General features: G+C 36.5%; 2 protein-coding genes across 2 annotated transcripts; both read right to left on the bottom strand.

Moving 5' to 3' along the window:
- Positions 1-643: 643 nt before the first annotated feature.
- On the bottom strand, positions 644-4,582 carry LOC133733078 (uncharacterized). The gene is made up of 6 exons (XM_062160687.1): positions 3,985-4,582; positions 3,105-3,299; positions 2,745-2,984; positions 2,031-2,248; positions 1,351-1,605; positions 644-1,057 (listed from the first exon to the last, which is right to left on the bottom strand). Exons 1-6 carry the CDS (start codon positions 4,409-4,411, stop codon positions 782-784), a joined length of 1,611 nt encoding a protein of 536 aa, XP_062016671.1. The 5' UTR covers positions 4,412-4,582; the 3' UTR covers positions 644-781.
- A 7,357-nt stretch (positions 4,583-11,939) lies between these two features.
- LOC133729972 (uncharacterized) lies at positions 11,940-12,747 on the bottom strand. The gene is made up of 2 exons (XM_062157595.1): positions 12,632-12,747; positions 11,940-12,435 (listed from the first exon to the last, which is right to left on the bottom strand). The coding sequence occupies exons 1-2, from the start codon at positions 12,738-12,740 to the stop codon at positions 12,080-12,082; spliced, it is 465 nt and encodes a 154-aa protein (XP_062013579.1). The 5' UTR covers positions 12,741-12,747; the 3' UTR covers positions 11,940-12,079.
- Between the last annotated feature and the right edge of the window lie 731 nt (positions 12,748-13,478).

Genomic DNA, 13,478 nt, shown 5'->3' with positions numbered 1-13,478 from the left:
AGTGGGCATGGGCTCAAACTTGGTCTGAGGGATGTTTGGGCCTTCAGGCCTAGTCTTGAGCTCAAGTTTGGGCTGGTTGAGTTTGCTACAATGGCGTTGGACAAGCAGAGCAAGACCAACCTGTTGCCGAGGTTGTTGGCTCTTGATGAGGCTAAGGAGGGTGCTGGCTCCAACCCTAAGGGGGCGGAGCCAGTATTTTCTTAAGTCTCTGCTATTAGACATCCGGTTTACAAGCCGTCTAGAGTTGGAGTAATCTCTATGAGTTGTTCTAAGATGTTTCTAGCTGTTATTTGTACCACATTGGCGTGCTGGCAAATTAGACTAGATGAATGATGTTTCCTTAGAATAGCGAGTTTGTTCTTACTCGTCTTAGGCTTGCTTTCCGACGAGCGTCCCTTAGACTTTAATGAGTTTAGTATTGGCTTAGATAGGTTTTATCCGATTTACCAGATTCTTATGTAAGTGCATGTTAGACTCTGGCCTGTTTTCATGGCTTTGATATCTAATAACATCAAATCCTATTCAAAAAAAAAAACTCAGAACGATTATGATATCTTTCTATATATTCTTTTCTGGCCAACACTTGCTCCAACAGCTATATATCATACTCCACCTGGGAATCCCAACTAGAACAGCGCAAAAATTAAAACCAGAGACCATTACGATGTTGAAGTTGTTCGTTCATACTATTTTTCTTCATTTTTTTCCTTTTTGTTAACTCTCTATGTGTGACGGAGCACCCTATGGTATATACATGTTCCTCTCTGCACTAACTAGATAATCATGTCTCAGCTCGTGCCAGAACCGAATCACCAAGTGTTATCTCCTCCTGTTCTTCGGCATGAACTTGGAGAGGACTTTGATCCACTTCTGTGGCAATGTTGATTGGCCCTTGTGGTGTTCCAAAAAGTGTAGTGAATATCTGTCTATGGCATTCATCACAAAAGTAGATGTAGGTGAAATGGCCCTCATAGGGGAGCTTATGTACAGCAGCTCCTGGTAAAATCCTGTGCACGAAATCAGTCATTGATGGTGGCGCCACCTTATCATCCATCCCCTGTCAGTAAAGCGATCTCAAGTAAGTTTACTTGCAGAAAGATTATACTGAAGGCATTTACTGGGTTCAGATTCATTATGGTTATAAGAAAACAACAACCACCAGCAATCTGCTTTTAACATGTTATCGTATTCCATCCATATTTTTAGACAGCACTACCCCGTCTAATCATTGATCTTGTTATTATCTACTAAACATGTAACGTGGTCTTTCAGGAAAATATTGCAAGTATATAAGCAGTAGATTATTGATTGGCTGAAACAAATATGTAGTAAGATAAAGAAGCTTCTGACCTGCCATATGTGTATTGGTCCAAGGAAGCCGATATATTCCTCCTGAGCTGCACTGAGCACAGACTTGAGCCAACTGATCATTCCTTTTCTTTGTTGCTTCTTCTGCAATTTGAGGTCTGCAAGGCTGAAACCCCAATTCGATACCTGCAAAACAGCTTCCTCCACAAAAGGTTTTGCACTTCCCTGCCTAATTGACTCTTCAACATCCCTTTGCCAGAATTCTTCATAGATTGGACTCTCTATTAAAGCCTTATCCTGGTACATGTCAACAACAGATTCTCAGATTGAAGCATCATCATGGCAAACCCTAAATGTAAAACATACAGAAAATGATCCAAATCATAAAAGTACAATGACAGAACCACACACTACTAACAAGAAACTGTATCCCAGGTGAATCACTAGAAAGATAATTTTAAAGGATAGGAATACACAGCTAAAGAAGATGTCTCAGTACATTTTTAAAATGATACTATATCATGGCATCTGATCAACTATGAAATTCTTTCTGCATTATTGCAAATTTACGATAGAAGACTCCAAGATCATATTCTCAATTCACAATTCACACACATTGTTAACTATAATAAAAAGTTAGCATAATTGTAATACTCGAAACTTTAGGTGTCAAATTTGCAAATATTTACACCTACAAACAAAATAACGAAAATGACTCTCACCCTCTTCCCCAGTGACAAAGACAGCCATTTGTCGATTTGTCCATGCTTTCCAGATAAGAAGCTCCGCTGGTAGAAGAAAGAAAGAAATCTGGGAAATCTCCTAGCTAAAAAGTACAAAAGTTGCCTTCTTCCTGTCCACCTTTTCCAGGTTCTACGTCTCTCTTCCCTGTTCATGATTGAATCGTATGGATTAACCATTGGAGCCAACATGGCAGCACCTGCAAGTTAGATAAGTAAGGATCATGAAAAGATAGTACTACTGGAAATAATACAGCAGAGATCATAATTTCCTCCAAAGAAAATTTTATCAGTAAAAAAGAAACATCACAAAGTCACCAGGAAAAAAAAAAGAAGGTAAAAACTAATAGAAAATGTTGTTGAACTCATCTACAACCTTAATAAACATATCCTATCAGGCCTCATTAAAGACTTGTCATCTATAATGACAATAACATGTTCATGTTGGTTATGGAATCTGGCAAAGACTAACCCATGAAAAAGATTTTTCAGGTAACTTATTACAGGAAAATCAGAAACTACAGGGAATAGCAGAGGTGATTATTATTACCACAATGTACCATAACATATAGTACTTTAATAGCAGAACAAACATTCTTTTGGAAATATCGTATCTGTTTCACTTCTGGAAATCTTTGCAGTACATGGTAGAACCTTTCACATGGAGATATCATACAAGTGTAAGAGACATCATACCTGCAAGTCTATCAGGAATGTATCTGAGTGCTGCCCAAGCATGCATGCTTCCACTCGAGTATCCAACAACCCAAAACTTGTCATTAACACCAACAGCATCAGCTAAGAGCAACATATCCATTGCTGAAGTTTCAAGGTTCCTGTTGGGATGAGGATCACTCTCTCCAAATCCAGGAAGATCATATGTCAATAAGTGAACGCCAAACTCTTCCAACAGTGAAGCCTTAAGTCCCGGTATTCCTAATTTTGAAAAGCAAGATACAAAATCAAGAAAATGCATGCCAACATAAAAGAAAAGGAATAGTGAAGCAGATACATTGTCAGTTGGTTTAGGCCGTTTAACCATAAAGAACATCATACCTGCAAGCCTGGAGGAAAGAAAAGAATGTGGAGAAATAATTGAGAATCTAGCTCTGTCAGCTGGAACTCCTTGCTCCTTATATGCAATGTATCTACCATCTGGAAGCATTACGCGGGCAGCACTAGCAGGATGTATGTATACCTTCTTCACTACCTCTGGAGTGGTAGGAGTAGTTTCCATATTCAGAATCAATGCTGGAAATTTTTAAGTCATGTCAGCAAGATGCACACAATAAAAGACCTCAACAACCAAAGGAGAAGAAAAGAGAAGGACCCCCTGAATCATCAGACTAACAGGCACATATACTCTAAATTCCTATACATAATGCCCTTTGCTAAACTCTAGAGGTCAATCTCAGACCCTCAGCAAATTCTCAATCAGTGTACAACTCACATTCACATGCATACCAGAACAAAAACAATCCAACAAATATAAAAAGTGAAAAATGACATTTCAAGTTTCAACTGTTATGATCAAAATTCCTCTGCTAGAATTGAATGTTACCAATAGTAACTTTCCAGTACAGTGAGTCAATATTTATTCCATCTACAACTTTTCCAGGATTTCCACAATATCCTATAAAGAATAAAAGTCCAACTTTACTTTCCTTCGTTTTCGCATCAACCAGACAGAACAAAACCTTCGGAAACATATCAAATACTTTCCGGCAAATAATTTCCGGTGAATATTTTCCGGCGAAGTAATTATATCTTAAAATTCCCAAATCAACCAAACATCCAAGCATAACTGATTAAAAAAAAAACTATACATGATCATAAATTCTCAGCAACCAAACAGAGCACAATCTATGAACAATAGGAAAAAGATCAATTCTCCTCCTACATTTTATGAACAACGAAACAACACAGAGTCACTCACCTGCAAAAGCCAGAACGGCGACGACCAGAATCACAGACCAAGCATGAACCGGCTCCTTATCCTCCGGCAAATACTCATTCACAAAGCTCAGCTTCCCGCGCAGCTTCGTCACTCTCTTCCCAAAGTACGACTTCTTCACCTTCTCGAAGCTTCGGAAGACGAACGAGTCCCGATTCCCCAAGCTCTGCCTCACAATATCCCTACACCCCTTGCCGCACTCCACCGCCATCTCCGCCGCCGCCGCCGCGAACTCCCTCACGTGCTCGCGGACTCCCTCCGGCTTCATCGCATTGACGCTCGAATACACCGGAACGCCGCCGCCGTACGACGCCGCTCTGGCCGCACCGTCCCCGTTGAGAAGATCGTCGGGTCGCCATGGCCTGGCCTGACCCGCGGAGAACACCGGCTCAAAGTCCGAGTGCGACATTGACCGAAAATCGCAGGGAAAAGAGAGAGAAAAGGAGAATGAAAAGGGAGAGAGAGAATGGTTCTGATCACATTGGATAGAAAAAATGGGTTCGGACTTGGGAGGAGAGGAGAAGACGAAAAGGTGAAAAGGAAAGGGCTTGAAAAGTAGAGAGTAAAAGAAGAATAGAGTGGTTGTTGCCCTTTTTGGTTTCTTGCAGCGGCAACCAGAAATTTCCTTTTTTTTAATATATTTTTTTAATCTTTTAATATATTTAATTTGTTTAATATATTTTGTTTATTGCGTGGGATCTGGTGCCGGGGGGCACACAAGGGAGGAGGTGGGGAATTGTGTATGGTGGGACCCCAACCGGTTAAGACGGTAAGAATTTGACCACGTAAAAAGATGGGAGTTAGCGTCAGGCGGTGGTGATGGTGGAAGTGGAGGTCGTTGCGTGGGTCACGACTTTCTCTCTCCTATTGTCTTTCTCGTTTATTCTCAACGATTGGGCCCCGCGTCGGCATGAAATAATATCTTTTAGAAATTTAATCTTAATCTTTTAGTGATAAAAGAATATACGTCACTTCCACCACCTAACTTCGACGGAGGTGAATTTACTCTACTCTTCGTCGGCACTCGCCACCACACAGAGACGAAGCTGGACTTTGGGATTAGGGTGGACTAAATTGAAGGTGATTAGTCTAAAACACGAGGAGATTGAGGATTGGGTAATCTATGATACATTATAGGGATGTGAGTAAGCTAATTAAGCTTATATTAATTAATCAAAAAGCTAGATTTGCCCACATCTATTGAGATCAGCTGACCGCAATCTCAGTTGGTTTGACGATCTTCGTTCGTTGTTTAATTTTTGAGTTTTTGGACTGAATTGTATGTTTATTTTTGTTTTCCTTTATCGACTTTGCCATATTTGAGGTTGACCCATTAAAAGTTTTGTAATATATTTTGTTTGATGCCTATATTTTAAATTTTCCTTGATAGAATTACAAACTTGCGAAAAAAATAGAGACCTTGCATCAATAGAGAACTGTCATATTAATAACCATAAAGGCAAATTAGCCTTTTCATGTAACTCCTAAACATAGCCACAAGACCCAAAAAGACATAGCACCAACCGAATCCGAAATTGCTCATAAGGCCTTACACTTTCTCGCAACTTGCTCCTCTACATACCCAAAGCACAATAGTTGCCTGTTAGGATTGAGGACAAACTTAATATTGTTACCCTTCATTACTCAAAATTAAAAGAGTTATTACTATCCAGACATATATAGTAGATCTTCAACTGAAAGTATCATATTATCACATATATTCGGTGGAAAAGTGTAAGATTTTGAAGTCTTTCCATGTATATCTGATAGACACTGAATCGATACATTTTTCAATCTCATAGTATTTTGTTACTTGCATCACCGTGTAACATACTCGTTTGTGTAGAATAATAACCAATCAAAACCCAACAACCTAGAGTCAGGTCTAAATCTTAAATCGCTACTCTTACACCTCGTTTGTTTCATGGGGTGAAGTTATTAAAAAATCAATCCTAAGATTTTGTGATATGGGAAATATCAGATTTTGAATATATCAGGGTACAGTAACTCAATCCGACCATGCATTTTTCAATCTCATATATATTGTGGAATTATTTGTCTTAACTAGTTGCGTAGCGCATGAACAAAATGATGATACCTTTTGGTGTAGCGCATTGTGGCCTGAATGATTATAATGGTGGTCCTGACTCCTGATTGCAATGCATTACTGTATAATTGCTATATAATTGCTCAGCACCACATCTACATGTCGATGAGTCACTCCAACTAATATGTTTCATTGACAATGCCCAAGTTGGTGCCAACCGTTTTAGAATTTCTTTAACATTTTCGTTAATTTCTGGGCCACGTGGATTAAGTAATGATAATAAGATAATTCAATAAGAAGAAGAGGCAAGCCACACACCAAACGACCTCTCATCCATGCAATGCCAAAAATATAAAGTTGGACGTGACACAATTCATGATTTTATCCCCATAAAACGAATATTGTTTTCGTAACCAAATTAAGTTTACTAATTGCTTGTTAATATAAACATCAAAGAAAAAATTGCTTGTTAATATATTAGTTATCATGGCTAACAATGCTTTAGAATGATGCTTATACGGGTGTTGTTTACTCAAAGTAGAATCATTGCTCACGCTACTGTTCATTGAATTGAAGATCTTAAGAGATATGAAGAACATGCATGGGAATTATGTGCTTTTGTATCCAATAGTTTCCCACGGGGGAAGAACTTTCCACACGAAGGGTTTCAAAGGGTCAATTTATCCTTACAAAACATAGAGAGGATATCTCAAAAAAAAAAAAAAAAAAAAAAACATAGAGAGGAATGCAAAACCAAAAGCTTGGCATGTTTTAGTAGTTTTTGCTTGATTGTTTATTGTTTTTCTTTTTTGAGGAAATTGATTTATATTTAACAACTATGATATTCAGAGTATTACATATTTTAGGAGATTAGTTCAATAAAAAAATAAGACTAAAATTCATTTTACCTCTTTGAAATTTATACTATAAATCACTTGTGTCCCTGCAATTTTTTTCATCATGTGCCCCTATACTTACTAATTCAATTGATTTTGTCATATCCTTAGCTTTTTTATTAACTGTTGTGTAATACATTTTGAAATTTTTGTCACTTGTGATATAATTTTTCACTCCACATTAGTAATCCATCATCATATAAGGGAGTCTAATAGAACCACGTTTTCAATTTACAAAATAATTTACAGAAAGACTAATAATTGGATAAAATTGATTAAATTGGAGAGTACAATGGTACATGTGATGAAATTAGAAGTGCAAGGGCACAATTGATTTAATGTGTAAAGGTCAAAGAAGTAAAATGAAATTAACCCAAAAAATAAGTACTACATAACCAACATACGGCCTAATTCGGAATTCACCTAGTAAAGTACTACTCATCAAAATTTGGGCTACACGCTTTATTAAGTGATTGGAAAAATAAAATCGTGTTAAGTGATGCACACAGTGGCCACAACCGCACAATCAGACCATTACATCCACGTAAAGAAACAAATCATATAATAAACAAACAAGATAGGTAAAGATTTTATTGGTATAGGGTCATCTGGAAAGAGCCTTTCTGCACTAGCGCGTTCCCTCTCTTTGTGAGTTTGAGCCTGGTTTGGGCTGTTAGTAGTATTGTGTTCGTAACGGTTTATTCCGTTGAATAGTATTGATGTAGACTAAAATTTAAACATAGCTTTTTACCAAAAAGATCAATTAGACAATACTAGCAAGGTGTCCGCATTTATTGCGAGTGATATTGTTAGGTTAATGAAAAGTGGGTCGACTAAAAAAAATAGTGTTTTTTTTAGGACATAGAATAGTTGTACTTACGTTACTTTTCAAATTTACACTTTTGTCTATTTATATTTTATTGGATTAATTTGATAATTATGTTATATAAGGGTATTATGGGTACTTCAAAATTTGGTGAAACTCTTTGACACCAAAAGAGGGCCTCCATATATAGTAGTAGAGATATATTCAGTGAGTAGGGGAAGTCGATCTGTTTTTTTTTAGTTTTGATCATTTATTATTTTACGTGCATGTTTCTTATCTTCTTATGTAATCACTTACGTACGAGTATTCTTGCTATATCTTTTTAAAAAAGGAAAATTTTAAGAACAGTACACGACATATAGGTGACTCCGAAGTTCGGTACATTAAGTTTCAAAACAATCATTTCAGTACATGAACTTGTAATCTCGATCGAAAATATATACATGCCGTTACATAAAACGTTAGTCAATGTGATTTTGGTCAAACATCGAGGGGCAAATCAGTCACTCCCTAATTCAATACTAATAGATTATTGATATAATATTAATGAAGAGAGAAATTAAAAAAAATGAGAGAGTATTGTTTTCTCTCTCTTTCGTACATGTTCAAACCCAGCAAACTCATGTTCTCTCTCTCTCTCTCTCTCTCTCTCTCTTTCTTCCCCGTTCAAACCCAGCAAACTCATGTTCTCTCTCTCTCTCTCTTTCTTCCCCGTTCAAACCCAGCAAACTCATGTTTTCTCTCTCTCTCTCTCTCTCTCTCTCATTTGGAGGCGAATTATGTCGGCAGTTCACGACGGCGGACTGGAGGAGACGTTGTGTGAGGGAGAGAATCCTCGCATGATCTGAACTCGCCTGGTCGATTGCCTCCGCCTAGCTCACTGAGCTGTGAGCATAGCCTCTCCTTCGCCTCCTCTGCCACTCTAAGCCTCTCAAACGTCTTCTGCAACTCGGCCACTTTGGGTGTTGTTTGAATCAAATTAGGGTCTTGGTAATATCCTCCTTCCTTGAAATTTCGACCAATTGGGTCGAATTCGATTGGCCCCAGATGTCGATTTCGTCCTCTTTGGGGTTTCACTTGGTCACACAGATCTAGGGTTCGGGATTGAGCTTGACCTTCCAATCTGGGTGTCCCCGATCAAATTCAGACAAGGACCTGGAGCCAAATTGAAATGGATTCCACAAAGTCTTGGTCTTTGGTGGGTTTTGTTTGAGGGGGTGGTTGACAGGGTTTTTGGAGAAAGGAAGAGAGGAGGAGACGGAAAAGAAAGAGGAGAAGGGAAAAAAAAAAACAAGAAGAATAGAAAGAAAAAAACAGAAGGAGAAGACAACGTGCAGAGGAGAAGGGGGAAGAAGAAGGACGGGTCGTGGTTTTGTTATATGCAAAAAGCTCAGCACAAACTCTCTCTTGTGCCAAACAACACATCCTGAGCATGGTGTTTATCCTAGGTAATGGTTTATGTACTGCTATAATGTTTATGGTTTAGATGATTAGTGCTCGGTTCATGTAATGTTTGTCGTGAGTGTATTAGACATTAGACACCGAGAACTACGGTTTGGCCTTTGTCAATCAATCTTTTAGTTCCAGTTCCAGTTCTTAGATAAGTGCTGGTGTGGATATCTGTATTTGAAGTTATTGAAAGTGTAATAAAAGATTTGTTTGTAATTGCTATTGCTGTGGCCAGTTTCTACTACGAGATTACTGGGAATGATGTTGAATGATGACAGCGTAGTTCTGCTCATGCAGACTTAACTATCTTTGGTTTTTGATGTTGGTAAAATTCTGACTTTCTCATCCTCACTGCAATATCTACATGCCATCCTTCAGTAGCTTCATTTCCAATTCTGTTTATTTGCAAAATCGTATTGTTGAACCATTTGCCAAGTTGAACCTGTGACAGTTGTGGTGTGCAATAACTTGATTTTTGAAATGGTGGGACAAGAAAGTCTACTGGGCAGGGGGTTGAGCAAGTTCAGTGTCTTATTTCCTATTGAGAAATTAACCAAGGCTTGAATATCCTTCATTGAAATCAAGCCATTCTCATCTTCCCGAAGTCGTCGATAACTTTTGTCGGAGGCTATACATAGCCGCACCCTCCTCTGTTGCGCTCACGTATCTAGGAGGAGATAGAGGGAAGAAAGAGAGTGAAGGGGAAAAGGAAGAAGAATTCCAGAAGAAGGAAAAAGAAAAAGGGGGAAAGAAGAATCAGAGAGAGAGAGAGAAAAATACTAAACTACCCTTGGACAAAATGAATAATGACATAGAGTTAACGGTGTTATTGATGTCATGTACTAAAAGTGTGTAGAGATTACAAGTACATGTACCGAAATGATTGTTTTGAAACTTAATGTACCGAACTTCGGAGTCACCTATAAGTCGTGTACCGAAAAATATCTTTATTTCATGGATACAATTCTTAAACGATTATACTGCTAAGGAGATAAGTTATTGACCGAGTGATTAACCATAATTTACTCGCATATCTTGCTAATAACTATTCCATAATTAGTTATGATGGTGATTAATTAACCACTAATTCCATATTTTTGGAATAAATTATCATCACAAGAGCTCAGTTAAGACTCGAAAATGGATTCATTTAATCTTTCCTATTGTAACATGGATCAAAAAGCTTTTCCCTTCTAGATAAAGAAAGTTTCCTATGATGTTTTGAAAATGGCACTCATAGTCTTATTGCAATTCCTGCAGTATTTTGAAAAGAAAAAACAACCCCTATATATAGAGTCACTTGATCATCAAATTATTCTCAACACATTTCGGTATAGAATTTCAGTCAATATCGTTATTTGTTTTAGCTGAATTTAGGCAAGATGATCGAGTTCTTCAAATAATTCACTAGTGTATGGAGCAACTGATGCCAACAAGTGGACCTCTTCAATAACCCCAAAAGACAAAGGATCTAGACTGACTCCGCCAGAGCAAGTTATGTGCCCGCCAACGCCAACGCGACCACCTCCAACAAGTGGCCATAGTAATTTTTTTAGCCCACTCAATTTGAACACAAAATGGTGAAAAATTGTTTGTTGATAGAGAAATTGTTCAAGTAATAAAAATTAATGCTATTAACAGTCTAGGAGAATTAGTTTTGATGTATCTTTTAGTCTTATTCATTAATTTATTGTTTTATGCTCATGTATTTTTTATGAGAATTTGATGTTAGATTTCATCAAAGAATCTATGTATTCATGTTGATGATGTGTTTAATATTAAATTATCTGCATTGTTGATATATTCAGAGATCCAGGTTTTCATGAACAATGTGTTATAAAATTGAATACACTACAAGAAAATATGTAATCTATGGCGCGAAAAAACATGTCCTTATAGACCACGCTGTAACTGTCTTTAAAACAATACATTAGAATCTGTTCAAATCCATATGGAATTAAAACAATCCATGGATTCTGTGAAATCTACAGGAATCCACAGATTATATAAAATCATACAAAATCATTTGAAAATCTAGCTAGATTGAATACACCTCCCTTAATTTACAGCGTGTTGTTCGCACGTTGTAAATAAACAAAAAGCACGAAGTAAAAAACTATTTTAAGACTCATTATGCATGCCATAAATTACTCGATCCGTAAACTGTTCTTTTATATTAAAAAATACACATTTTAATTCAATTTCTTTCCAATTATAAAAATATGTATGTTATACATACAATACAAATTGAAAATTATAACAAACTTAATACAAGAAACAACCTAAACTACATACAAAGTCCGTGATTTCATGCTCAAAGGAGCTGCTCAAGAGTCTTCCGTGAACATGATGTAAATAACCTTTCTTTAATAACGCCGGAGCTCCTCAACTATTGTCCAAATACCAAGATACATTACAAAAAGTATATATTTACCCCAAGGAAAGTTATATTAAAAACTGAAATTTGCAATAAGAATATATAGCAGGCTGTTCCCAGAGGAAACAATAGATGAACACTTTTGTAATAATGCAAATAAATCCACTTTGTCTATACAATTCACACCGGTAAAGATGCAAGGTCAAAATGCTGCTTTTACCATAAACCAAAGTACCAAAAACTTATCACGAATTCCTTATTAAAAAGTCTTCTTGTTTGGTTCAAGAAAACAATCGAGAAATCAAGTGTTCTGGAAATCAACTAAGACTATATACTACAAATTGAATAATGATCATGGATTGAAGAGAACGACGACGTACAATTGATCATGTAATTAATATAGAATTGTGGTACATCAATCAGATATAATTGTAAAATTCAAAAATAATCGAGGAACTAGCTAAAGTTGGTATTGACATTCTCTATGCAGCTTTAGCGGCGCTCTGTGTATTCTCTGGAAAATCACCCTTCTCATCCCTGTTCTCGTCATCCATGTCAGAACCCCAGTCCTCGTCACCCATGTCGGAATCCATGTCAGGGCACATTTCAGTCAAGTGCTGACCAATCGTACTACAAAGATGACAAAAAAAGAATCGTTCATAATGGTCTTCCTTGTGGTCAGCCTCATTTTTACATGGGAGACAGTCACAAACCCTACAAACTGTTATAAATTTCCCAGATCTGTCAGGGCACGTCTCAGTGCTGTGATCACAATTCTCATCGCAAATCCTACAATAATACGTGTAATCGGAAGCCTTTGGTTCTTCTACCTTGCAACCTGTTTGTGATTCTATTGTTAAAAACCAAAAGAGGAAAAAAAAAAGAGAGTTATTTTTCATTAATTTAGTGTTTTTCCTTTTTCTTCTTCATCTTCTTCGTCTCTCCAAATTTTCATGTATAGAGTTATCAAAACATTTAGACTCACACAAACTGATTCTTCAAAAAAAAAAAAAAAACAGTACTCAAAAGCATACCAGCAGCGTTAGTGGACTCGATGAGGATTTCCTCTAACTCTGTTGTTGGTGGATCACAGAGTTTCACCAGTTGTTCCAGGTCCTGCTGTCCAGTTGGGCTAATACTCATGGCGGCTGCATCTGTGTAAAGGAGAGAAATTTGGTGCTTTAGGTTAGGACTAAGGTTTGGCGTAAAGAAGAGAAGAATAATATAAAGGGTGCGGCTATTGTCACCCTACCATTTTATTAATTCACCCTACAAAAATTTGAATTATTGAAAGACTGTATTACCCAAGTGCAAAATGACTAATAAGTACACTAATTTTCTAAAATCCAAATATGTAAGAAAAAAATAAATATATAAGTAATTAATTAAATACAAAGACTACGTAATTTATCATTGGATAATATTAATCTTTATCTTCTCCACCCAAATTTGAATTTATTACTATTTTTTTTTCTTTTTATTGTCTCCACATCGTTAATTCGTTATTCAATTCACAAAACCATTACCTTTAACTTCATCAAAATCTTTGCAATATTCTTTCTGAACACCGAAAGTAAAAATTTAAAACACGAAGAAAAAAAAAATCAATCTCTTCTTCATTGATCATAGTTGTAAATTTACTAATCTTTTTACATAGATTGAAATAGAGAACATTGAAATTGAAAGAAAAAATTTAAAAAATGGGAGTAAATCAGGTTATGATTTTATTAGGAAACTTTAATAAATTTTAACTTTTTTATGAGTATAAATAAATGAGAGATTTTCATTAAAAATATTTATTTTTTAATTGGATATATCATATAAGGAATTCTTGGAAAGAGAAATGGGTTAAATAAGTAAATTTAATAATTAAAATTAAAA

Source organism: Rosa rugosa, chromosome 2, assembly GCF_958449725.1.
Source record: "Rosa rugosa chromosome 2, drRosRugo1.1, whole genome shotgun sequence".
Classification (NCBI taxonomy): domain Eukaryota; kingdom Viridiplantae; phylum Streptophyta; class Magnoliopsida; order Rosales; family Rosaceae; genus Rosa; species Rosa rugosa.
This window is presented reverse-complemented; position numbering and strand designations above follow the sequence as displayed.

Coding starts and splice junctions, on each gene's coding strand:
- LOC133733078 (XM_062160687.1), bottom strand. CDS start 4,411: ATGTCGCACTCGGACTTTGAGCCGGTGTTCTCCGCGGGTCAGGCCAGG. Junction 3,300..3,984: donor CGCCGTTCTGGCTTTTGCAG/GTGAGTGACTCT, acceptor AAAAATTTCCAG/CATTGATTCTGAATATGGAA. Junction 1,058..1,350: donor GACCAATACACATATGGCAG/GTCAGAAGCTTC, acceptor CTTTACTGACAG/GGGATGGATGATAAGGTGGC.
- LOC133729972 (XM_062157595.1), bottom strand. CDS start 12,740: ATGAGTATTAGCCCAACTGGACAGCAGGACCTGGAACAACTGGTGAAA. Junction 12,436..12,631: donor CGAGTCCACTAACGCTGCTG/GTATGCTTTTGA, acceptor AATCACAAACAG/GTTGCAAGGTAGAAGAACCA.